General features: G+C 42.0%; 1 protein-coding gene across 6 annotated transcripts in view; it reads right to left on the reverse strand.

Annotated features, from left to right (window-relative positions):
- The window catches only part of MAPRE2 (microtubule associated protein RP/EB family member 2), a 99929-nt gene that overhangs the window by 30048 nt on the left and 43043 nt on the right, over positions 1–26838 (reverse strand). For 5 of the 6 annotated variants that reach the window (XM_055704334.1, XM_055704329.1, XM_027797264.2 and 2 more), the window contains one exon: positions 9163–9290. The exons of the other annotated variant lie outside the window; for it this stretch is intronic. In XM_055704334.1, the coding sequence (XP_055560309.1) occupies positions 9163–9283 (121 nt within the window). In that variant the 5' untranslated portion in view covers positions 9284–9290. The remainder of the gene's footprint in view (positions 1–9162; positions 9291–26838) is intronic. 6 annotated transcript variants of the gene reach the window in all.

Genomic DNA, 26838 nt, shown 5'->3' on the forward strand with positions numbered 1-26838 from the left:
CAGAATGCGGACGCTACTTTCTACACTGCCCGTGGCTTAGGTTTCCTGGAGGCAGCAGAAAGAGCAGTCCTACTTAAGTGATGCAAGACTGCAATGCCTTTACCTCGCAGCCACAGCATATAGACATGCAGTCCTCTGCAGTGGGCAGCACTTTAGGCCTATGTAGTTTACTATACAACTGATGCTTCAGTGTGGGTGCATGGGAAAGGAATATTTTTAACAAAATGTAAAGAAAATGGCAGTAGAGTTAATGACATCATGGCTTGTGACCTATCTCTTGCATATTTTACATGGACAAAAGGATTTTTATGCCACTATATTTTATTCAAGATCTAAAAATTTCCCTATGTTTTCTCAGAAAAAAAACCACCAAAAACCTGAATTCCAAAAAAACCCCACCCCTAAAACCTTAACAAATCTTTACAGAGGAGTGAAAACGTACTACCTGTCCAGAATGACTCTCACAATAAATCTGTCTCTATGACCAAAAAACTTTTATATGCATAAACATGCACATACACACAAAACCAGAAATAATCCAGAATCTACTCCAATGAAAGATTAAAACTACAGCTGGTAACACTGCAGAAAAGGGATCAATGCTAAAAACCTCTCACCCTGTATTAGCTAACAAGCAATACTGAATCACTGGCTAAAAGTCCTTTTGTGTTTTGATCTAGAATATCCACGCAGCCATTTGTCACAGAAGATATTTACAGGCCAGACTCCAAACCCAACGTGCAATCATGGCCGCGCTGATCACGCCCCCAGCAGCCGCTGCTTTTGCCCCGATTAACCAGCAGAAAGCTCAGCAGCATCAGGGTGTTGCGGGCATTTGCTGGGCTCCCCACACCCGGCTGAGGGCAGAGCAGGCAGCAAACGCAGGGAGGGCACTGCACCTGCGGGGCTGGGCAGGCAGGCAGCTGCCAGAGGAGGGGAAGGGATGCTGAGGCAGAATTAAGACACAGAACAAACTGAGAATGGAAAAGGTGGTCGTTTAAGGCTATTACAATTGAAGGGTTTTGCCACATGCAGTGGCAAAGCTGAAAATTTCTACTAAGTCCATAAAATCAGAGTATTCTTACATTTTCAGCATTGTAGATAACCTCTCACTAGGCCCCCTTGCAGTAATGCCTAACTCACTCTATCTTTTGTCCTATACTTTTCTTTCCCTGCTTCTTTCTATGCGTCCTTCCCAGACTGCCCATACTGACTGACTCTGCTCTGAAGCATATGCATTCTGCATCATTACAGATCTTTGTTTTTTCTCCTTTCTCCTCTTCGGATCTGGAGGCTGATGAATCCACAAATGCAAACAAGCATTTTCTTGATAATCAAACATACTTCTGCTTCTGGCTATTTAAAGCACAAGGAAATTAAAGGAGATAATGAAGACAAGAGAATCCTGTATGCTACAAGTGTTTACTGCTCAGTAAACCTAGATTTCAGTGGAGAGCAAGATTAGATCCTTGGGTCTTTTAGCATTTATGTTTATGTATTTATAAAGAAAAATGAAAATATTACTTGCAAACTAACTTTTTAAATCTTCTGTAGCTAGCACTTTACATACTAATGCAGTGTTTAGTAGAAATACTCTAATACAAGCTCAGGTATTGCCAAGTTGATATTCGTCCCAAATAGAAGTTAGGTCAATTCCTCGTATCGAGTGTCAGAAGACTCTGTCCCTCCCACTTCATCCATGCAAGTGTGTGGGAGCAAGATCCCAGAAAGTCACATAAAACCATACCAGCCAACATGGGAATGCAAAGGGCCCATGAAAAGACAGGTCTGTCTTGGGGGCAGGGGCTTTATTTTACTTCTGGTGTCCAAACCACAGCAAAAGGAGCTAAGTGCTACACTAGAAATTTACTATATATGCTTAGTGAGAATTTTGTTCTAAAATAGCATGCAAGTCAAGTTTAAACCTTTTTAACCAGGCCTCAGTTTGATTTTCATGTAGACAATTTTTGAAAACTCCCATTTGGGAAAAAGGCTGACTATATCTTTTTCTGTAATTATAATGTTGGTTTTGGTTTTTTGGGGGTTTTTTTGCTTTAAGGAAATTATTTCGGATAATCTAAAAACATAAATTCTGTCCCATTAGATACAAATCCCGTCAAATTATTTGTTCCCTCCAAATCTGCAATAATCTGTCCATGCATTTGGAAAATACAGGATGATTTGTGTATGTATTAGTCATCAGTACTTCAGTTCACTAGAGCAATGGTTGTTAACACTGATGGGAAACTGCACGCACCTGGTATTTCTGTTGCTGGGATCACAACAACAAAATAAGGCAGTAACTTGCAAAAAGCATGCATGACCTAATAGTTTTGAGAAGAGAAGGGGAAAGAAACCCCACAGATGGCAGCAATAATTGTTTACAGTACAGCAGCACTTAGGGCTTGCCTTTTACCTCAGGCTTCCTAGAACTGCTTCCTTAGGAGTGATGTTAAGGTAGGTAACAGTAGTAGGTTTTTGACTTAAGACATCAGAATATAGATTTTAATTTAGATTTCAAATACAGCTGTTCTGTTATGCCACTCAAGGATTTTTTTAAAAAAACTGGTCATGTCTGTAAGCATAAAGTTCTGTTACATACAGACACATGTTTAAGAAACAGCACAATTCATGCTGAGCACTCCATCAGAAATCATAGCCTTCCAATTCTGCTATTTTTATTTCCAGCAGCACCTATGTGGCCTAGGATACAGGTCAATACAATTCTATATCTCCAATTAAAAAAAACCCAATTTAAGAACTTTCAGCCCATTTCCCAGTGAATGTTCAAGCCCGCATCAATTTACTGCCGGCTTAGTTGTAGAGAAGCAAGTGTTTATGGGGCTGTGCATCAATGAAGCCACTCTGATCTGAGTTTCACCCTCCCTAGCAACAATCTTGGAGGGCACTTAAGGAAAAAATAAAAATTATGCAGATTAGAGTGTAGCCCTACACTCCTGCACAGTTGCAAGAGCACAGCTGCTTCAGCGAGGGCAGAGTGATTGCCTGCATACAGATGGGAGCTTCTGAAAGCAATGCTGCCACCACAGAAAGCAGCCTACAAGAACTATGTGCCTCCTACCAGCTCTACCAATGGTCAACTGAGATACCTGCATCTAGATGACATCTGCTTCAGAAAGTTCTGTTCCACACAGGTGGGGCATTTGTGCAACATAATCCAGAATATCCACTGATAATTTAAAATATGCATATTGCAGGGAGGTTTCCCCTGTGTTAACTTGTGTTATCTTTTTCTTAAATATGTAAATTGTTAAGCTGCTCATAAATTATATGCAGAAGGATTTTTATTACTTAATTTTTAGCAATAATGTATTTTGGAATTCATTAAATTTTAAATAGAAAATGAGAATAATTTCAGAAAACAGTTCCCATTTAACTTAAAAAGCTGTGCAACTCATCGTGCCTAAGAAAAAGCAGCATGTAAAAATCTAACAAGCTCTTTAAAAAGGGGGGGAGATCAAGCAACTGGCTACAAGGGAGTGCTACAAGTAATTAAATAGTAATTCGAAAAAAGTAGCAACCTTAAGTTCTATTCCTCCTGAATTCTTAATGAGTGACATTTAAAAAAAAAAAAATTACTGGCTGCAAATCTCATGATACTCCTTTGCAAGCGCTCTCAGAAAGTTTTGGAAATGATCTTAAATCAAATCATTAACATCCATTGTATCCCTCTAATCCTAAACATCATATGGAAGTCATTAGAGAGTCATTGACACTGAGCATCATCAGTGTTGCACGACCTCAGGACAACATGCCAGTTCCTTGAAACATGGCTTGGTTACAGAGCACAAATGGGACCAACCCATGTTTTACTCATGTATCCAACTTGCTCTAGAGACCCAGCCTTTGCAAGGCTGCAAACTGGGAAAAACCCAAAACCATCGATGTTGAAACACACTTCAGCTTTAACACACCGGGTTGCACAGAAGTTACGCTGACACCAAATGCTCCCAACACGGTCCTATAATGCAGATGTTAGCAGGCAGGAAGTTACGGGTTAATGCAGGCACCAAGCAAAACACCTTCTGAGATAGGGAAAAAACAAATCCTATGCAGCCACAGAATACACCTGGTTTGCATGTATGTACACAAATGACATGCAGAAATAAAAGTCCTTCTTCAATGTCTCTCTGCCTGGCCAGTACCCTTCTTCTCCAGTCACCTCCGCCCTGCTCAAAGATCTTTGCTGAGCGCAGGAGAGAAGCTCCCTCTCCCACAGAGGGCTGCCCAGAGGCAGCGTGCCCGGCATGCTGCTGCCGAGAGTGCCGAGGCTGGCTGGTGCTGCAGGCACCATGGCCACCTCACCAACGTGCACTGCCGGGCCCAGGGGCTGGTTACCAGCCTCACAGCACACAGCCCCAAGGAGCAGTCCCAGGAAGGAGAACACCTCGGGTGCTATCCGCAAGCCAGGAAAGAATCTCCTCCCTGCACAACACCGGTCACGAAGGACAACAGCCTGCCGAGGCTTGTGATGGAGCTCTTCCGCAAATCCTGAGTCAGGGAGGCAACACAAAGTCAGACGAAGACTGACACTTGCCCTGCCACCACACTGCCTGCCTTCCTCTGAGATCAGGTTGGTGGACTGCCAACAAAATGTATGTATAGAGGGACTACGTATTTTCACAGGAGGACCACCAGCTGAGATATGGTACTGGCTACAGCAGTCACCACATGAAAAATTCCCTGTGGCAACACTCAGGGCATCTGCAGAGAGAGCATCAGAGGCTAAAACATGCAAATGCCAAACCACATGCTCTCTTTATAATATGGTCATGTATTAAAAACAAGGGGAAAAAACCCACCCCGCATTTAATCCTTGATCCTTGCACACAAATCCTGAAAGACGGAAGGCCTGTATGCGCTGGAGGCCAGGCAATTTGCAAGTTTATAATTCTACTGAGAATTTTCAAGTGCAGGAGAAAGGAGAAAAGATTCTGTATCTCCTTAACCTCAAAGGATCACACAAGCATAGCTAAACCAGAAATTACACCTCACTTCAGGCTGCACTTTCCTTCCTATATACACTGACCATTTCTAGCTTCCTTGTTCATAATTTATATAGCTTGTATGCTTTGTGTTGTTTCCTTTTAATTCATACGGAAGCCCTCTGTAGTGTCCTGCCTGACTCTTATTTTGAATATACTCTCACATAGCAGCCAAACACTCATGAAAAGCCCTGTAACATGTTCACTTGGTATTCCCTATAGATGAAAAACAGCCTTAGTAAAGAAAATTCAGTTATAAGCTGTTTAGGCAGAATTCTTTTTAAGGAGCCACTGTGCATTGATTATAAAAATAGCATGACTCCTAAGAAACAACTAGTGACATAATTCATCTGAAACTCCTATTCCCCGAGCCTATGGGTGTTGCACATGGGATCTGGTGACATTAAATCCACTTAGTTGTTTTCTATTATTTTTCATTCATGTATCAAATTAAATGCTCGCAGGTCTCAAGCCCACCTAAAGGCAGTACACTATGCCTTCAATTAAAACCATGGATGATACATTTCACATTCAGGTTAGCAGCCTTGCAGGAAGTCAAACCCAGAGACCAAAACCCGACAAAACGACACTCACCTAAAGCAAAGAGAATTGTATTGCTTTGAGATGCTCAGACAGATTTTCTCTCGAGTTGTCAAAACTGAATTACCAGAGGAGCTGCTGACTAAATTTAGACTCTCCAGGGCTGCATCCATCCATAACCTGGCCTTTTTGGCACATCGCTACTACAGCAGGCATTCAGAAAGCTCAGGGGACACTGCACTTCGCTTGGCCTACTTAGCTGAGACAAAAACACATCTAAGACTCCCAAAGAATACAAATACTTTATGACTAAACCAGCCTCTTCCTTTGCTGCTCCTCAGCTCTGTTCCCGTAACTGGCAAATGGGGAGCAGGCTGGTACTGCTGCGGCATGTGTATTATCAAAGCTACTTCTCCACAGCAATGAGAAAAAGAAGGCCTGATTGCTTTTTCTGTCATTATTATGAACTGTCACATTAAACTTCAGGTACGTTCTGAATAAAGCTTTTACTAAAAAAGCAGTGTCACATTATTCCATCTTGCTTAAGCTCAGAATGTCCAAATTATTGCTAGGTTGGCTACAAAACATAGGCATCCACGAGGTCTCACAGCTAGGTGCTGAACACAAGTGTATGCCACATCTAGGTAGCTCATGCCTCCTGAAAGTAATGCCTTCGAGCTTTACATTCAGACTTGGCATCCCCTCCCTTCCCTCTCCTGCTTTTTTTGGCCTTGCATTCAGCTTTTTCTGGCCTTTCAATTGCTCCCTATTAACAAAAATGAACAAGAACTGAATAGCCATGTAACAGCATGACAAATCTTAATGCTTTTTTCTAAAAAAGAAGAAAATGTCCATGCAATTTTACAGCAGGTTATAAAAATTCAGTTACAGTGGCTCTGCAGCTCCCTGTTAATGCTGTGAAATGCTTCATAGCTGTAAAGAGGTTCCCACGTATTCCTTCTCTTTTAAGTCCTGCAGAAATGTTCCTGTTTTATGGAAACTAATGTTAAGCTGCATGAAAGCTGCCAGTGCTTCAAGGAACATCAGCCAAAGGAATGCCAGAACAAAAACGCTAGATCATCTGTTCCCAAACTATGGTCCATACCAAGCTTGCTGGTGCTCAGCCTGTTCGTTAGCTGGTCATCTGTGCTACTGTTCCCCTAGTTTCCACCCTGTAAACTACACTAGAAGTGCACTAAATAAACTATACGTATATTAAATAAACTACTTTGAGTTTACATGGTAAACTATATTAAATACAGAAAGATTCCCAAAGCTTCTTGCCCATCTATTTTCAATCCCTACACCCACATGTCTTGCATGTGAGAAACAGACTATGAAGTCTCCAATGGAAAGGACCTAGACCATTAGACTACCATGCTCTAGTGTCTGCAATAATCTAGCAGAATTTAGATGCATCAGTTCAGAGAGTAAAGTCCTCCAGACAACAAGTAGGACTGCTCTAGAACGTTTCTTCACATAAGGAACTGTTAAAACTCCTGCTGGGATTGTGATGAACATTAATGCAAAAATAAGAATGTGTAACTATCAAGCTCGACTATCAAACCAAATGGGGAAATTCAAGTTTACAGCTTTGACCTGTCAAGATACGAATGTAAAAGCATCAGGTAACAATAGCAATCAATACAATCCAGGAAGTTCTAAAAGAAAAAAAGATTAAATTTTATATGGGGTGGAGTAAGAACTCTAATGAGACAACCCTTTTTCAGTTTTTCCCTTGTGGTGCGTCCCAAAATCTTCACTGGAGGTCATGTTAAAAGTTGTATAAGAAACTGTGTAATGAAACTGCACAGTGGATTTGTGACAATTTCCATGCTTTCTCCTGTCAGCTCCACCCAGCTGAAGCATCTCAATCTGATCTTCTTAAATTTCTTTAACTCATTGTATTCTGCATAATCAAAACTTTCTTAGATCACCTCTCCCCTATTTTGGGAAAGGGAAACCCTTTTTGGTTTGGGGTTTTTGGGGGTTTTTTTTGTTTGTTTTTTTTTTTTTGTAAGCCCACACACATTTAACTTGATAGAGAATTCACTTCAAAAGCTTTCATTCAACTATTTATGCACATATGAATAGCTATGCGGGAACAAGTCAATAACTTGTCTAGTATGCTTCCTGTTTCCAACAGTGGCAAAGGTTGGGTACTTTGGGATGAAAATGTCCATTTTCTTGTTTCTTCTTATCTCCTTATAAGTGTGTGTGCCTGTGTATATCTCTACACATCTAGCTATACCCGTATTTACACACCAATGCACACACATCCCTCATCAATATTTCCTTTACATGTAATTCACAGAAAGAAAATACTTAGGCTCACTTCTGGACATGCAACTATAACAACAGATAAATGTAACATTTCAACTTCAAGTTTAATAACCGTCAAAAAGGTTATTTCCCATGTTCTGTGTCTTCAGCCATTTTGTTTATATCAGTTACTTACATGTACTTTAACCTGCACTTTTTCAACCTCGATTTTATAGTCACTGTGCAAGCCTGCAAGCACGTAAGCCTGTTTCTGCAGCTGAGATCTGTTTTTTAAATTTTGAAGAGTAGGCTATGAGGCTATCATCCACACCGGATTTTCTATACCTTTCAGGTAAGATCTCTGAGATAGAAAATTTACCCAGAATGGTAGGTAAATTCAAATATATTAATAGAAAACCCCATTGAGGCATTTCAGCTGGACCAGTAAATAGCTGAAATGCAGTAATGTGGTTTGGGTTCTATGTACTTAGAGCACTGTCTTCATAAGTATGATATTCCCAGAATGTCAGTTGTCTGGAAGAAGCGATCTAAGCTAGATCTCCTTCAACACAAACATTTTCAAATTTAAAAATCACAGCAGGAAATCAGAAAGAATCACTTCCCAGGGGCATCTGTATCGTCAGTGAAACATCAACCTTTGTCTTTGTCATTCCTAGTCATCATCTAGTTACAGACCCTGTTGTTTAACACATATCTTGTAGTTGCCACTCTGCTTAACCAAAATGTCCAAAGTATTCAAACCATTACCCTTTTTTTCAGGGCTCATTACCAAATTTACTTACAAAAGCTCAGTTACATTTAAAGAGAAACAGATTTTCTTGACAAACTTCTAAAGCCCTCACAACAGCTAAAAGCTCATTTCCTCAAATCCATGTTTTTCTTCAGTCACACTTGTGCAAACATCAGCAGGGATTTGAGGACCCTTACCAGGAAGGAAAAGGTGCTGGAGAATTTTGTTCACCCAGAGTGTCAGTTCTCTATTTGTCTCTTTTTCAGCTGTGTCTACTCTCCATTTGAAAAAATACCACCCCAGTAGCTTCACAACACAAAAGCTTATCACTGTATGCTTTTCTTGCTTAGTTAACTTTTTTATTACTTCTATGTATCTTTTGCTACATTCATCCCATTCACACCGCGTTTGTTATGCTTTCTCAAGGCACCTTATCTTTCCATGATTAACACAAATGCAAAATTGCTTCCTTTGCACATACATCAGTCTCTTTTCTTAGAGTAACTGTTTTATGTCAAAGTTAAAAATTACCCGTTTTCAACAAATCAGACTTTTGAAGTGGTTTTAAAGTAAATATTTGTAGATCATACCACACTTTCTTACCTGAACAGAGTTGTTCGACTTTTGTGTAGTTTAAAGCTAATATATCATTAACCCATGCGATGATGTCATGTCTGCTCATAGTCTCTTGGGTTATAGAGGTAGAGTACACATTGACCGCCATTCCCCAACTACGAAAAAAAAGGACAAAAAAATATTTTTGACATTTTGATAATTGTTTTCTGGATACAATGAATTTACACTTCCTGTTCAAAAAAAAGAAGGAAAAGCTGCTGCATCACTGCACATCTGTCTCTCATTTCTTGAGAAAGAAGGTTTAATTTTTATTCTTCGACGATACGTAAACTCCTGAATGTCATCTTGGAATCTATGAACATATTTCTCTGGCTGTCACTGAATGTAAAGAACATACAAACCTATAGTATTCTGGTTAATGCTAGTAAAACAGGAAAAATAGAATCAGACATAGCCTAAAGATACACAGACAGGATCAGACACCTGGGATTTCATCACGTAGTGCTGCACAAACACAGTGATTTGACACCTATCTGTCAGTTGTTTGTCACTGCAGGATGATCAGACTGCCTAAACCAGTGTTTCATTTTCAGATAACTTCTAGAAGATTTGGCTGTTCTACTTTCTCAAATGATGATTTCTTACTGGGACAGGGACCTTTCGGATCATTAATTCAGTTCCTAACAGTCACAGAGTCAATAACAGATAATCTTTTTTTAATCAATTTACCAACCTTTATCCTGAAAGTAACTGAGACTTGCACCCCCAACTGCCTGGTCCGAGAGCTGCCATGGGGCCCAATCCCTCTAAACCACCAGGAACATTTCCTCTCACCCATTTATACTTCCACTGACATGATCCACCAGCTCTAATGGCTTTTTCTTCCCCAGAGTTGATTTCATAATGTGTTAGGGACACCACCGAGTGTCTGTCCCAGTGTCCAGGTAGTCTAGATTAAACAAATCAATCCTCAGAGTCTCTTATCAAGTCAGCCCTTCACTTACTGGCCATGCCAGCAGTCCTCCTAGAACAAAGCCAAAGAGTTTCAAACTGTGTTTGGTGAAATGTTTCAAAACATTTCACCAAAACCTTGGAAAATGGCACTCTGTGTTAAAAATTTTCATAGCCACATCATGTTAAATAGATTCTTCTAGTTAGCTAAGGTCTTTTCCTGCGAGTAGGTAATTCATTGTAGCCTTTATCATCAGTCCCAAAGTACATAGACTGGAAACACATACTACTGGACTTTATTCCCTGTTATTCCACACTAGTCACATCTTTCTGTCGCAAGACATTGCCAAGAGAAAAGATGAACATGTGCAAGTTTATCTCATCAATGGTTTCAAAGAGCTGAACCAAGATCGTTCGTGAAAAGAGTAAATAATGTTCCCAAGAGGAATGGATTTCAGAAAGTCCACTAGTAACAATCCCAGCACAAGGTGTCTCAGAAATAAACAGTCAATGAAGTTGCACTATTATTCTTGGAAAGAAAGGGTTTGGAGGGGACTGCACACCTTTGTCTCTAGTGACACCAAACTGCCTAGCTTTGATGCCAGTCCTGCCACCTCAGCTTTGGACCTCACCCTTCTCTCTCAATGACCAATAGCAGGATCTCCCCTGTTGCATCCGAGGTCTGCACGGACTTATTTTCATTGAAAATTTGCAGAGATGTAACTGTTTGAAGCTTAATAGATAACCTCTGCAGTCTTTGTGTTCTCTGCAGAATTAACTCTGCCCATAGTTAGGTATGCTGGAGCAACCAAGATAAAACAGACCAAAAAACCTCACCAGCATGAAACTTGACTCAGTAACATAGAAGTGTGTAAGTACACAAACCCGAGAATAAATTTAAAATACAATATTTCAAAGTTCATAATATAGGTCACTTTCTAAGAAATTTCACAAACAGAAGGTTGTTCTAAATGGCTGTCATCACCTACCGACATCAACATCCAAAACACAAAATCCTCACATTTGCTGGGGGCTGGGGGGAAGCAAAGAGAGAAAACAGGTGCAAAAAAATCACGCTCCAATAGTCAGGCTACTACTGCCAGAAATTCATCCAGAACCAGGCTGCCCATCTACCCGCTGCTGTATGGGCACCTCCAAAGTACAGAAGAAATCAACCTGTCCTCATTCTGCTCAGTTCCTCCCGCAGGCTCCCAGACAGCACAGCTAATTGTATGAACTTAGCACTGTATTCGGTGTAACAGTAAGCAAAGGTCGTTTTCTTGGCATGCACCAAGTGCTTGGATTGAACTGAGCGCTAGAACAAAGTTATAGAGCTAGGGAGTGCCTTTTAAAACCACACCGTAAGGGCTAACCATGAAAGCTTCACTTCAGCACCTGGGTGGGCAGGACTGAGCAGGCAAACATCATCTTTGTTCCTAATGGCATCTGAAGTTCACTATGTCACTGTCAGCATGGGTTTTACTTTATTATTTTTAGCCCTTTTACGCAGATAAGAAACTAACAAAGATACTACCACTGTCACAATTAAACTAACACATTGCATACTGTTTGTAAGGGCAGTTCAAGTAATAGTGAATTTAATATACACTTAAGAGTCAGAACAGTGAGTTCAATATTAAGCCAACTGTTCAATATGGAACAGTCCACTCACTTCTAAAAAAGCTAAAGATATTTAGACAATAACATTTGAAATAAATCTGTAATTGCCACTACTCCATACAAATTTTAATTGGCCTCTCAAGGCCAGACAGAGCTCAGAACAACTGTCAGCTACCACTAGCAAAAGAGAAGTCTACTCTGTTAAAAAGATGAAGAAAACCCACATGCAGGAAGAAAGCAGGAATTTCCTCATCATCCCTCTCCAAAAGCAACTGCAAAGAGAAATACATATCCTGCAACCGACAGGAGAGCAAACCACGTCCTTCGCTGCAGTGCACGGGGTGGGGAGCTCCGCTGCAGGAAACTGTGAGCAAACGAATAACCTTGAGTTTTACAATGATGCCCTGAAGGATATCTCTAACAAATTACACTGTGTCTGCAAATGAATTATTCCATTCTATGGGTCAAACGAAAGTTCAGGCTATTTGTTAGAGACAATAGCTCCACATTTGTACACGCAGGTATCGCATTTATACATGCAAGTATGCAAGAAAGTGTATCAATACAGTTTTAAACAAACTTGAGCAAAATGAATCAGAATTTCCATTTAAAAAAAAAATTAGTGTCATGCAATTGACAGTTATTCCTAGTGACTTGTTAAAATATGTCTGAATCTTCCACAGCCTCTTCTCTTGAAAGAGTTCACCACGTCTTTGCATCTCCTGTCACCCACCCTCCCAACGGTTACGTTTTAAATAAACTCAGCTGGGAAAGGTTTCCTTTACAGTAAGTGTGCTCTAATTTAAGGGTCAGATACACACACATCCTGTTTGCCACACAGACAGACCTTGAACAAACAAAACAAAAGAATAGGAAAAAGAACAAGCAGGCATGGGTAGTGGAGCCTCCATGGTCGGCAACAGACAAGAACCCCCTGTGCTCGACATCCACAGCGGGGCTCAGGTTTTCTCCAGGACTACAGATTCAAAACACATACTAATAGCCATTTGTAAGTCTATGCAAGAGACCAGCTGGACAGGTGGAGACACACAGGCCATACTCTGAATGGCCAAGTAGCCAACAACTTGATCATATCTTCTAACCTACTACTTCTTCCCAATAACATTATTTACATTTTCAACTTATTAGGCTTTCCCTTGTTTAGGCTGAAGGCTCTCAAGCATAAGATTGCAATGAGGCTTATACAAGCCTGAAAACCAGCATCTACCTGAGATCTTCCACCTTCCATAGAGATGCCTGGCAATTCTACAGTAACTAAAAGCAGATTGAAGATAGCACATCATATCCCCCACTTCAGAGCACACAGGTGCAAATTAAAACCCTCTGGCTATTACAGTAGTATAACCACAAAGGACTCTCCCTTATTTTACTTATAAGAAACCAAAATTAAAACCCCCAACAAATATGAACAAGCCATAGGAGAATCTTCACAAATTAGTCCAGGCCATTTCAGAAAAACCCTTCACACACACATGACTAAGCACCACAGATCTGAGTTCAGAGGATGAGTTAGGTGCTGAAAATCATGTATATACTTAGGGAGTTTCCCCAATCAAGAAATTTACTGGCTCAACACGTCTGACAGTAAGCATTACACCCAAAGAAGTATTAATTTTTTAAGGCTACACAAATGTAGCACTGAGCATTCAGCTACTAGACATTTTTCACTGCTCTTGCTACAGATAACTTGCAGCTGTTACAAGGTGCTATCCAGCGGTGTTTGAGGAGGCATATTTACTTTATTTTTCTGAGGAGAAACTAGCAGTTGCTGACAGCAGAAGCTGCGTTATGACAAACCGGTAATAATGGCAAGACCGGAAGGATTACAGCAATGAATCTATCTGTAGTGTAAAAGCCCATCACGCACGCCATCGCCTCTTAACCTGCAAAGCCTTGTGGTTTTGTACAGTCAGGCACAGTACAATGCTAAGTTTTTAAATGCTGTAGAAAGCCTATGTGACAATATAAAGAGGAGCCTTCTGGAAACTGGCACCTGATAGCACCAGGATATATACTGCCAGTAAAACAAAGGAGCTCACATCAAAAATTACTGAAGTGGAAGATACAGCAAAAAGGCTAAGATGTAGCTGAGTGAGACTGCTGCAGCTGCTGTTGGGAGGGCTTTCTCTATTAAGGCTATTGCAAAACAAAAATCACTAAAGGAATGAACCTGCCGGCCTTGGTGGCTGCATCCCTGAATAAAGAAAATTCATCCTTTCATATCGTCCTGAAATAGCAGCTGATTTGCAGCTGGACCTTACTTGCTTCTTTAACATTCACTGCATACAGCCTTAGCTGTAGTCATTAGAGGCCAGTTACGCTTGAGGTTGTCTTTACTGAAAGGAGTCCTGAGGACAGAAAGACGCTACAAAAAGCGCCTGCACAATGCTGACAACACTGTTCAACTTACTCTCCCTTTTGACTTACACTGTGCTCCAGCAGCAAATTATACGGCCACAGCCACGGCCCTCATGTCAGAGCACTGCAACTGAAGCAATATTTGTAGCAAGCACTATAAAGGCTTTATTTAGTCAGAAACTCAAGCAGTTAAAGATTGACCACAATGAGTATTGGCATGGAATAAAGAAAAAAAAGGAGAAAATAATCCTGTGGTTGTAATATTGGGGGAAATTCACACCTTTTGAAATGCTGAATGTCAAAATCCATAGCGCACTGTTCCCATTTTACTAAATAGCCTTGAAATGTTAAAAATCTTCTATTATCTCTGCATCTCATGCAATTCTGAATGCCATTTTACATACATCTGACTTAAAGACCTAAAATGGTTTGTGAAGCGTGCTACAGAGTCTAGACAAGACTGAAGCGATCTATGTACATTTTGATTGCTTGAATGTTGCAGAATTACCTTTAACACAGCAGTGTTTTATTCTATTGTTCTCACTGCAGCTCCCTGTTTAAGTGCAAGTGAGATTAAAGTAATAAAGATTTGCTTTGATTGGATTAGGGCATTTTTAAGTTTTGTTCTTTTAAATTAGAGAGGCTGCCTGCCAATGCTGGGATGTTATGACCTACATAAATTTTGTGACGGGTCTTCAGGACTGTTTAGACCCAAATCTGAGTAACTCTTATAAAGACCGACGGTAATTATTTCGTGGTACATATGATACATTGAAAAAGTAAACAAAAAAACTAAAAACACCCCATCACAAAAAGCCCCATAAACATATTCTCTGAGAGGCAGAAATATACTGGTTCTTTTTCAGACATTCAGTTCCCCCAAATCTGAAAAACACAATCAAAAGTATTCAAACAATATACGCAATTTGAGCCAAAACCTCTGAGATGGCCCAATAACTAGCAATGCATTACACTGTCTGCTGCATAGTTTTTACAAAATAGTTTTAAATTTATTCACTAAATAGTTATGAAATTGGGGTGGTTTACCAAAATGAAAAGACCAGTTAGAATTTCCAAGAAAATTTAGTGCCTGGAAGATCTTACAGCACCTGAGGGGGACAAGCCACATTCACTGACTCACTTCAAATTAATTTTTTTGATCTGACAGTCATATTTGCATAGCATAAGTAAGGTATTTTATTTTCCAACTACATTTGCACTCCTGCTTTCACTGAAACTGTACAGCAATGTAATACACAACATCATGACTCTACAGCAATACTAACAGGGTTTTTTTCCAGGCTTCACCTTTGCCTCTGAAAGTACAATGCAATATTAACACTTAACTACATGGTATCTCAATTGTGGCTGAAAGTATTTGCATACTCTGAAAGGTTCCTTATCAATTTCTATGAGTAAACAAATACATTCCTAACAATGGATGGAGGTTCAAGAAAGGCAGTTATCAATAGCTTACATAAAATAGAAGCAATTCACAGCGTTTGGCCACCACCATTTCCCCCCAGATAGACTGGTTAGGAATGGACCACCGCAGTGCACAGCAACCTCAAACTGCACCTTGGAGTAGCTGAACAAAGCAATAGCAGTGCTCGGCGCTGAACAGACAGGCATTTGTTAACATGGGGCAAGGATGCACAAATTTCAGTACGAAATGAGTGTTACTACAAATTAAGAAGGCATTTTATTAATGAGGAACCACAAAAATCTTTGAAGTGGGCTGAATGAGAGGAACATAAGCGTGGCAAGGCTGCAATGCAAAAAAACCCAACTGCTTTTACTTACAGTTATTACCCTCCCCCCACCAAGGCTTTCAACTCCAAGATCTTAAGCTTGAATTGCTGTTCTGATGCCCTGAAGGACAACATTCAACCTGTAAAATTTTCATAAACAGACACTGGCAACCAGCCTACCTTTCACAACAGACAAGGGGATGGAGGGGAGGGGGGGAACTAGTTCAGAGAAAAAATAATTCTCAGACTTGCATTATATAGTAAACAATTCAATTAGAAACACCTACATTTTAGAAAACAAAAGAGGATCTATGACCATTTTGTAACTAGAAAACCTTGAAAAAGCTGATGAATAAACCAACACTTAATCTTCTGTGAAACAAAGTCTCAATTCACCAAGACACACATGGGAGGTTTAATTCTCCTTTTATTCATTTTTTTCTTCCACTCATGGAAAATAACAGATACTAAGCATACATGCAGACACTGCTAAAGGATTGCTAAGAGGTTAAAAAATGCAAGGTAACAGCAGTGCTGAGTACACTCATCATGGTGGCGGAGGGATGCCTTGAGAGGCTGCAGATGTTAGGAAGCCTCAGTTCCTAGCCCGGGTTCTACAAAGAACAAGGGAACCTCCTATCTTTTTGCTCCCACTAGATGGTCGATGACTAGTTGCATTTTCAGAAAGTAGATCCTCATATGCTTTAGCAAATGCAGATTTACTGGAAAATGAAGACAGCAGCAGAGAAGAGCTTGGCCCCAAACCCACTGCCCCACCTGCGCGAACTCCCAGGCAAAACAATGCGGGTACAGCCACGCACCTAAGCAGCCACCTGCATCTACACCATGGAAATGTCCTTCCCTGATTAGGAAGGGATCAAAACAATCAGAACTCCTGATTAAGAAAAAACAACACTGTCAGGCACCCAAAGCACGATGCTGGAGGCATAACCCACCAGCACAGCAGCCACGCTGCAGCTCGGTGGCAGCTCTGGCAGGGCAGGCAGCCTGCTGCTCCCGACTCCTGCTGTTTCCGCCTTCTAAGTCCAGAAAAGGCTGTGGGCAGGCTTGGGAGTTTCAGCAGGGATGAGATCCAACTAGAGTCAGATGAAGTCACCAAATGAATTTAGTTTTGACCTATCCAGGGTTTTGCTGCCCTCCTCCTCCTCCCTGACATGTATACGTTTGGAGGTGAAAGGCTAAAGTAACATGCTGATTTACTCCAAGCATAACGTAATGGCAAAGGAGATTTTGTAATACTATACAGCCCTCCTGACGGGGGGCCTGAGCAGCCTCCAAGCGCCTCACACCCCCACACAGAGCCAGGCGAGCAGGGCAGTGACTCAGCAGGAGATGGGCACTGAGCATCCGCCGGTTTCAGAAGAGGGCAAGTCTGTGAAGAAGGGAAAACCAGAGGATTAAACAAGGGGAAACGCAAAGCCCTTCTCCCAACACGTAGCTGCTGTTTCCTACCAAGAGACACTTAATAAAGCCTGGCTGTCCGAGGCATGCAAAGCTAACTCAGAGAGCACTCTCATGGGAGAGCTCCTGCGCTAGCTATAGAGGGACTAACAATACACCTTTTCTACTCGCAGATGATGTAATATGATACAGAGAACAGGACTTTGTCATGCATCAACTTTTCAGCTTTTAATTTCAAGGCATATTCTTTAACTGGAATATACATAATTAATTACATGACAAAGCAAAAATATCCATTTGCTCTACTGTGTGTCTACAAACTTTTAGTCATCCCTGGGCACTAAGCTGCAGAAGCTGCTCCCAGTGATTTAGAGAATGCAATAAGAAGTAATTAATACACTGCAGCAGCAGCAGCAGTGTAGCTTTTGCAAAAATTAACCTAGAAAACAGTTGAAATTGAGGTAGTCTTAACTGAGACTGCATACACACATTTTTCTTTTTGATTTGAAACCTTTGATGATAGGATGATTTCATCTGGCTGGCAGTACTAAATTTGTTGTCGCATGACATGCCTTTCACTTTTAAAGTGCCTGACTTCATGACTGTTTTGTATGCTGTGTTTGTTTTGAACTCAAGAGCTGTTTATGCCTACTAAGAGTTACAGGACAGGATCATAAAGCAGCTCTGGTAGGCGGGGAACTCCAGAGATATCTGCTGAACCTCCCGTTCGCTGCAGATCCAGCAAGAGAAGGCTGCCAATGGTCCCATCTAGCAGAGTTTTGAGTCTCTCCAAGGACAGATATTTCACAGCCTTCCTGGATAACCTCTTCCAGTGTTTGACCGTCCCCCACCGTAAATTTTTTTCTCCCAGTATCTAAAGCCATTTCTACTGTTGCAGCTGCTGACTGCTATTGCCTCTCCTCCTTTCACTGTGTACCTCAGAGACCTGGCTCCAAGTTCTCTACACACCTCCCCTATTAGACAGCTAACGACTGCAATGAGACTTTTCCCTCTCCTGAGCTCGCTCTTCTCCAAGCTGACCAAATGCAGCTCATGTGCTCCAGCCCACTGACCATCCTGGTGGCCCTCCACCCCACTCACTTCAGTATGTCACCGTCTTTCTCAAATTGGAGAGGCCAAATTCAGACACAGTATGAGAGACGTGGCCTCAGAAGCACCAGAGGGGAATAATCATTTCCCTGGAGCTGCTGGCTACATGCCTGCTAATGCAGCCCAGCATGGGTTTTGGCCTTCTTCCCTGCAAGAGCACATTGCTGACTCATGTTCATCTTGTTCACCAGCACCACCAGGTCCATATTGTGCAGCACTTCAGGAACAATTAGAAGGGGGGTGTGTGTGTGTGTGCTTAAAGTAGTAGTGGAAGAAAACACCTCATCATATTACAACCAGAGCTGCTTAAGAAGCAAGGCGGTTCTACAGCATCCCCGTTGCTGGGAAACTCATTTCACACTTGGGGACCACAGGTTAAAAATGTACATTGGAGGGCCAAACTTCTGCAGGCAGAAATACATATTAAAAGAAAAAAAAGAAAATACGCCTTATGCCTCCTTGAGTCTGACAACTGACACAACATGAATGTGTTGACTGAAAACAGTTTTTTCAGATCCTGATTCAGAGCCTACATCTTGCACAACTTTGAACCTAATGTGGGCAGGGAGTGATATGGACCCAAAAAAATAATCTAGTAAAATACAATTAATGCCTTGCTGCATATCAAGGTTTCCAACAGAATGGCTATTTACATGTGAATGATGTCTTTTTAGGAAAATGTACCTCTTCTATTCAACCAATTATCATTTCATTGCCTCCATGTTCTCAGCACTCCTACACACCACGGTCTTTCTGTATATGAAAGCTCCCGTGGGATTTTCATTTCACTGGATCATGTAATCCACTTCCATACAAACAATTACTCACAGATTCTATAGTTATTTTAATAAACTATGATTTGTATAACACTGAATCCATAAGTAAAGCAAATGCATACTCTACTTCAAATATCTCAGTGCTTCCTATTCATGATACTGCTGGACTAGCTCCACAGAGATTAACCTTAAGAAGCAAAGTCTAACAACCATGTAAAATTTGCCCAAAATGAATTTTCATTCCCCCAAAACTGTTTAATACATATTGCCAGCAAGCCCTTCTGAGCATCAACACTGCATTCCAGAGTGACAGGCAAGAATTTGCATTCATGTGCCTCTCTGAATAATTACAGCTGCTTGGGCAGGAAATCTATCTGTAATCTGCATGGTACTAAGAAACCCTGCTGCAGGGGGGATATTCACTTGAGTTACTCCTAAAAGATAAAACCAAAGTCCACGGATCTCACTCAGGGTTCCAAATCGCCAAGAACATAATAATGAAAATTAAACCTCTGAAACAATACACACAACCATATAAAAAGACAGGACATACAGTGTTGCTTTACACTATACCATTAGAGCAAAATAAGCTATTCCTTTACTCTGTCAGCTGCCACACCGGAGAAGGGCCCATTTCACACGAAGACATCCCAAAATCCAAACCGACAATTCGTCCGTTTCCATAGCTTGTTTAAATATTGTTCCAGACCACTCTAAGTTTCTGTTTAAATTCACACAGGCTCACGCCAATGTTTCTGTCCTTGCCCCTTCATCTGCACAGGACCCAAACCCACAGGCTCCACCTTCCCCCTCCTCTCCTGCACTTCAAACCCCTTCCATCCCTCCGTCAGCCTCAGTAAGCAACGCAAGGCAGCTGTACACGAGGCCCGGAGATCAAGACTACAACCTGCATGGCGTATTCCTCTCCAGGCAGAACGATTTGGCACAGTTGTAGGATTTCCTAAGGAAGCTACATCCTTAAGTCTCGACTCGCTGATGGATGTTTACGTTTCCTGTTTGGACAGCCTAACAAAAAACCAGATTTAACACAAAAGCACCCTTCACTAAGCATGGGGCTCTATGGGAAATAAGAAATAATTTCAGAGTAATTAAGCTCAGCCGTTTAATAGGTGTGCTTTCAGTATACAGAGCCTTCTCCAGCAAATATTAAATAACTCTGTATACTGCCAGAAAACTAGACAAACCTCTGTCAAAATATCACAGGCAAGTTTTTAATTTTGAAGTAAATAAGCGATAGCATGAAGACAGCAGAACTATGTTAAAAATTAAAAAGCCACCACTTTTAAAACCCCAACAGTTAAATGCATGTTCAGTAAATTTTATAGATGATATTCCCCTTCCCCTCCCACCTAATTATAATGAAACAATACAAGTAAGATGCTTTATCAGTGAGTCAGGCAGCAGAGATCTGAGCAAGATCCAAACAGTTACGCAGTGCTCAGCTAACACCATCCACAGAAGAAACATGGATGTTTTCCATTTACGTTCCCTAGGACCAATACTGGAAGTGAGCAATCAGCGCCGCTAGCTAGAGGCCAGGATTCAGGGAGCAAGGAGGACGCACTTATCCAAATGCTGTCCCAGTGCAGCGTGAGCCTTGCTGCCGCCGCCACCACATTTACTCCGCATTACAGCCTTCGTGCCATCCCGCTCAGTGGTTTGCGTGATTGAGAACAGATGTAGCAAGACCACTCGTTTCCAATTATCAAACAAAGGCTGAAAGTTGCATCTCCAAAATGAAAAGCTGGCACACGATTTATCTTCTTCCTTACCAAGCCTTCGCTATAATTAGCTTTGGGCAGGAGGAAGGAGAAAACACTGTCAGATTAAACTAACCTCCTCCCCAGCCCCCAAACCCAAAACTTCTGGAGATATTTTAAAAAGCAAGTCACTCATTCAAATGCCAAGACTTGAAATGTAAACCTACTACACTTATTTTTTCTTACTGCCTCCCCAAACCAAGTTTGGTATCTCAAAAGGTTAGTCCAGTATGCCACCTGAGAGAACGTTCCTGTGCTCCAGTCTGCTTGTCATGATGTAGCTGCACCTCCCTCAAACTAGCCATTCATGCAGCAAAGGAAAACTCAAATAGCTTTAATCAGGCTCTCTTGATCCACAGCCCCAACTCCAAGTCACCTTTCTTTCACAATGCAGCATATTTTTCAGTGCTTGCTTTCCAGGAAGGTTAGATTGACAAAACTAGGCAGAAGCCAAAATGTCTATTTCTAAAAGTGACAGTATCAGGTTCAGTTCTTACATACCCTAAACCCACTCTTTTTTTTTTTTTTTTTTTTTTTTTAGCATGCCAGAAACACACTGCTGTTGCTATGCAGCTGAACGAGGTAGCTTAAAAAAACCCCACACCATGCAACAAAAACCAGAATGCAGCCTCCCACCTACAGGATGTTTCCAAAACCCACAGAGGCTGGGTGCAAATTAGGCGTACTGAGACCTTTTCGGTGATAGCGCTTGGGTGCAAGCTGAGAAGATGGTGCTGTCTGAAAGTTGCTTTCATTTCCTCACACAAACTGGGCTGTCTGCGGGGTGTTGTTTTCCTTTTTCCCCTCTCCATAAAGCTACCTCTCTCTTAGCCCCCGATTTTAACAAACAGCTACAAGTGCCAAAACATTGTGAAGGTATTTCCTTCAAGGAAGATCTAAATCCAGGTCAAGAGAGGTAGCCCAGTAACACAGGCACAGACTATCTAGGCTTCAAACTACCAATGCAGTATTGAGCAGAGTCATCCTCATAACCTTCTGAGACATTGCCATGCACTCACATGTGATTCCCAGTTATCATCAGACAGTTTCACCCTTAAGAGCTGGACCTGCCCAGCAGAAGACATTCACCAAAACAGCTCTCCCTAGGCAGAGTACTCCCTAATCAGAAAACACGATTAATGAAGAGTGGCAGCGACAGAATGACAGCTTTATGAAAGTGAAAGAAGAGAAAATAGAGGGTACCTAAGCTCACAGGAACCAAGGAAAGATTTCTGCACGGTCCCTCTTACACTGGCTAGTAGCTGTTGTTTGTAAGGCATCAGGAGTCTTCTCTCAGATAGCTAGTAACTATCCTGTTGCAGTCCAGATGCTTGACAGACAAGGGAGTTATCACAAATACCACTTTTAGAAAAGCTCAAGCCAAAATTATTGGGTGTGATTTATGGGTTGTTTTTTTTTTAAACAAACATTTATTACTGCCTTTCTCCTACTTCCAGTGAAATCTAGGGCAAAATTCTCGTAATCTGCAACAGTAGCATTTAGGCCAACAACAAGCACCTCTGAAAATAATGTTTCAGTTCAAAAAGATTCAAAAACATATTTAGTAGCATTTTCCTTGACTAGCATTTACAGTTTCAGAGGATGGAAACAGTCACACCTCTCTGTACTATGAAGTGAGAAGACAACTCACTGCTTTTACTCTGTATTGTCTTCCCCATTCTCAGCAAGTTTGGGCCTTTAATATATTATTTTTATCAACACGTATGGTCTGTTTTTCTTCAGTGGAATTACCTAGTTACCATATTCAACGCAACCTAACTTTAGAGCAAGAAATGCCTTCTTCCCAGAGTAAGGCGAAGCCGTAAGTCTCCCTTTGTACCCTGCGCCAAGCTGCACACGTGCGGAGGCACTGAGCTGCCAGCAACAGGGGCACGTCCTGCAGTGGGGACGATGCTCTGTCGCGTGGGGCCAGCCTGTGTCCAGCAATTCATCGGGAGCCTGGAAGGCAAAGCCCAAAACGGATTTTGCTATAACGACTTCCATCGTGGAAGTTACCAGCTCATACTGCAGTAAAAGACAGGCAGATACACTCTGTAACACCCCACAGTTCATTACAGCCACGGGTGAGGAAGTCATGGCTTCTGTCCAGCTTTCATTATTATGGACAGCACCATCGCACATCAGTAGCTTAATGGCTGCTAAAAGGAAGACAACACTCAGGAAAACCAAACATTTAAACCAGATACCATTAGAAAAGGACATGCTCATAGATCAGAAAGAGGGGTTGGGTTTTTTTGTTTGTTTTAATTTATTTTAGTTTAGTGATTTGAAGAAAAATAATCAGGAATTTAGCCCCCTTTGTGAAAGTTCTGCATACAAAACTAAATATAACTGGTGTATGAAGGACGAGAAAGCCATTTTTCTAGCAGCACATAGATAAACCAAGAGTTAGGCATGGTATCCTACAAAGGAGAGTACAACAGTTTGTCCCTATTAGACCCCAGTGGTTTAAGCTAGGTGTGCCATTCAAACCTGAAAGTATTCAAACTCTTTGTATAGCTAGCTTTTAAACATGTGATGAGCTGCTCAACCACATAAGATGCCAGGAGTCTCACAAAAAAGCACTGTAGACATGCCCTGTTTAAAAAAATTCTCCACACAGCTGTTGATTTGCTTTTTCATTGATTTTTTTCAGTCGTCTTTGATCATGCAAGTAAAACTATAATTAAATGTAATGCCGTTCTCTGAAATGAGCTCAAGTCTATTTTGGGCCAACAGCATTTCACTAGAGAAATACAGATTGATTACAGTTATTTACTCTGAAAGGTAACATCTCCGTGTGACTGAATTTTATGCCAAAGTGCCTGGTTTCCGTTTACCAGCTAAGTAAATTGGGATAAGAAACTTAACACCTCAGGCCTGCATGTCCCTGTCTGCAAAATTTAATATGTCCTTTGGAAGACGGGAAAACTATTTGTGGCTTTGCATACGGAGCACATGGCTGGGACTCGTGGTATAGGTTCAGCTCCTTGCTGCATCCTCAACTCAGTGGATAACTTCGGGCAGCTCCTATCATGTCAGCTTCCTAGGCTGTAAAACAGTATAAACTTCAGCCCTTTTTAAACCTACTTCAGAATCTGGATATCAAATCTTTGGTAGGAGCTGGTATTTTAAATAGCAACATTGGTTTTTTGTTTAGTTGTGGGTTTTTTTAAGTGGGAGAATATCTACTGGTAAACTGGTAAGCATAAATTTACTCTGATCAACAAACACTTCTGTTTTAAAATATTCATGAACAGAGCATGTTAAAAAAAGTAAAATGAGAAAGCCTTGCTCATATTGCAGGAGAGAGAAGTGAAAGGCAAATACTGAACCTCTACACACATGATAGATGCAGTTTAACTTACAAGCAAAGCTGCAGTACACAAGTGCATTGCGAGCAAAGTACGTACTTCCCGATCCATACAACTGCTGATCTGATGTCATGCTCCAGGCTGTGCTTAATGACGTATTTATTTCATATTTCTAGACACAGACGGAACAAACTAGCCCGACAATGAAAGGCATAGCAATATGTCATATGGCGAAGTTGTACAGGCTGCTCCCAAGTCAGCATGGCACCACACTGACAGTATTAATCCGTTACATCTAGTGATGTTGCTGCAACACAAACATGGCAAGGACCAAACTAGTCTAACTACTAAGGTTTTCATGGAAGTTAAAAGCCCATTCTTCTCCAGTATCAAGGAGAAGTTTCACCACAGCTTCCACATATTTTAAGGTTCCCTTTCTGTTATGGTTGACATTTACTTCATAAAGCACTTAAGAAATAGATGAAAACAAAGTAAGTATTGCTTCCCCCCTTGAAGAAAGGGGGAAATAAACAGATAAAGGTGCCAGGACTCTGTAAATCAGGGTAGGTTTCCACAAGGCAAAGCAAGCCTAAATAAGATTCCCCAGTGGCAATTTTTATTTGTGCATTAAAGGTTTATTTATGAAATACATTGAATTGGATTATTTACTTACTGCCCTAAAATCATGTGATTTTAGTATTACTAGCTCTACATTCCTTTATATTGCCTTAGGTATGGATACAAATGGATACAAAGCTTTACAAGACTAAGGAGCACTCCTCTGGATAAAAGGCTACTCAGATGCAGAATAACTTCCCAGTTTCTGGAAAACTGGGCAAGTATATAATTATATCTGTCATCATGTGCTTAACACAGCAGCCTCACAAAGTGCCTTTTCTAGGCATAGTTCAGTGTACGATATGACAGGCAGAAGGACAAGAAAACCAACTTGTTGATGGCTGCAGAAAATCACATACAAGCCTATTGCAAAAGCATAATGGAGAACCCCACTCAACAGAGATTTTCCAGAGAACCCTTCCAAAGGCAAGCAGTGAGATAGCAACCAGTAGCACCTATGACACATCCATGACATGTCAGAATAACCAAAGGTAGATGCAAAATAATTAATTTCAAATCTATTGCAAATTTCTGCTTAGGCATGTGATAGAAATAACAGCTTTGCTCTAAACCAGAACCTTCTCCTGCTCAGCTGAAATTTAGACATAGGAAGTAGGAGCTCCAACCTTTCTGCAAATAGAAATAGGTCTTCACAAAAGCACTTTTGCTACTTTGTGCTAAATGTGTGCATCCGGACTTCGTTACACAACGCATCAATAGATTCAGAGAGAGGGACAGGCTAGATTTTGCGGTATTGAGACAAACCACACACTTGGGTCTCCAACACATTTCACAACCACCCATCAGCCTATGATCAACAATGAGATCCACCGCTGAGGTTATTGATGGCCAGCGATGCCGGTAGCAGCTCTGTTACTCCTCAGGCAGAAAAAAAAAAAACCCACTGTGATTTTTCTTCCGACAAACAAGCCAAGTCATCCACATTTGTTTTCATCTAATCGAGCAAACAACTCGCCACTTTAGTCAGATATTTGCAAGCAGCATCATTTCCTGCTGTTTGAGTATCAGCTTTAAGGGGCGTGTTCTCTGCAGAGGCATTGCTTGCTGTCATCCAGGCAGTATTTAAAATAACTGTATGTTAACATAAGGGGAGCTACCGGCTGTATTATCACCCTTGGAGTCGGCAGCCAGGAGCACATAAAACCAGTTGCGTTCCGGGCTGCGCCGCGACCCTTATCAAACAATGCAAACAATTTTAATGAGCTTATCTGCCGGAACATATTGTCAGGGATGTTAATGCAGAAGCGCTGCCAGCAACGCATGCCAGACCATTCAACAAAAATCCCTACAACTGCGACAAAGGACGTGCGCCCCCCCCCCCCCCCCCCCAAACGAAAAACGATAGATAAATAGAAAATGAGGCTGGCCCCGGCGGGCGGGGGGGCGGGTGGAGCCGCCTCCCCCCCACCCGCGCAAACACCGGGGAGGGGGGGGCTGTCACCCCCGCCCCGATCAGCGGGGGTCGCTGGCACCCCCGGGCCGCTGTGCGGGGGGCGCTCGGCCGCGGCCGCCCCGCAGGGCAGTGCCCGGTGCGGTACCCGGGCCAGGCAGGCGCTGCCCGCGCCCCGCCATCCCCGGCCGCCGCCTCCCGCACGGCGCCGCCTCCGAGATCCGCAGCGAGGTGCTGCGGCTCTTTCCAGGGGGAGCTGCCCGCCTGCGCGGAGCTCTTTATTTCCTTCCTTTCCTTCCCCCCCCCCCCCCCTTTCCTTCCCCCTTTTTTCCTTTTGTGGTTTTTTTTTTTTCTTCGTTATTTCTAACCGCCTTTCTTCCGCCCGGGCGAGCGAGCCCCCGCAGACATCCCGCCTATTCACCAAGCGCCTGCCAGCCGGACAATGCGAGCGCCGCCGCACGCCGCAGCCCCCGGCCGCCCGCCCGCCCGCCGGCAGGGGCTGCAGCCCGCCCGCCTTATGCAACCGCCCCCCGCGCTGCAGCCCCCCCGGCCGCCGCCGCCCCGCTCGCC

Source organism: Falco cherrug, chromosome 3 (genome assembly GCF_023634085.1).
Source record: "Falco cherrug isolate bFalChe1 chromosome 3, bFalChe1.pri, whole genome shotgun sequence".
Taxonomy (NCBI): domain Eukaryota; kingdom Metazoa; phylum Chordata; class Aves; order Falconiformes; family Falconidae; genus Falco; species Falco cherrug.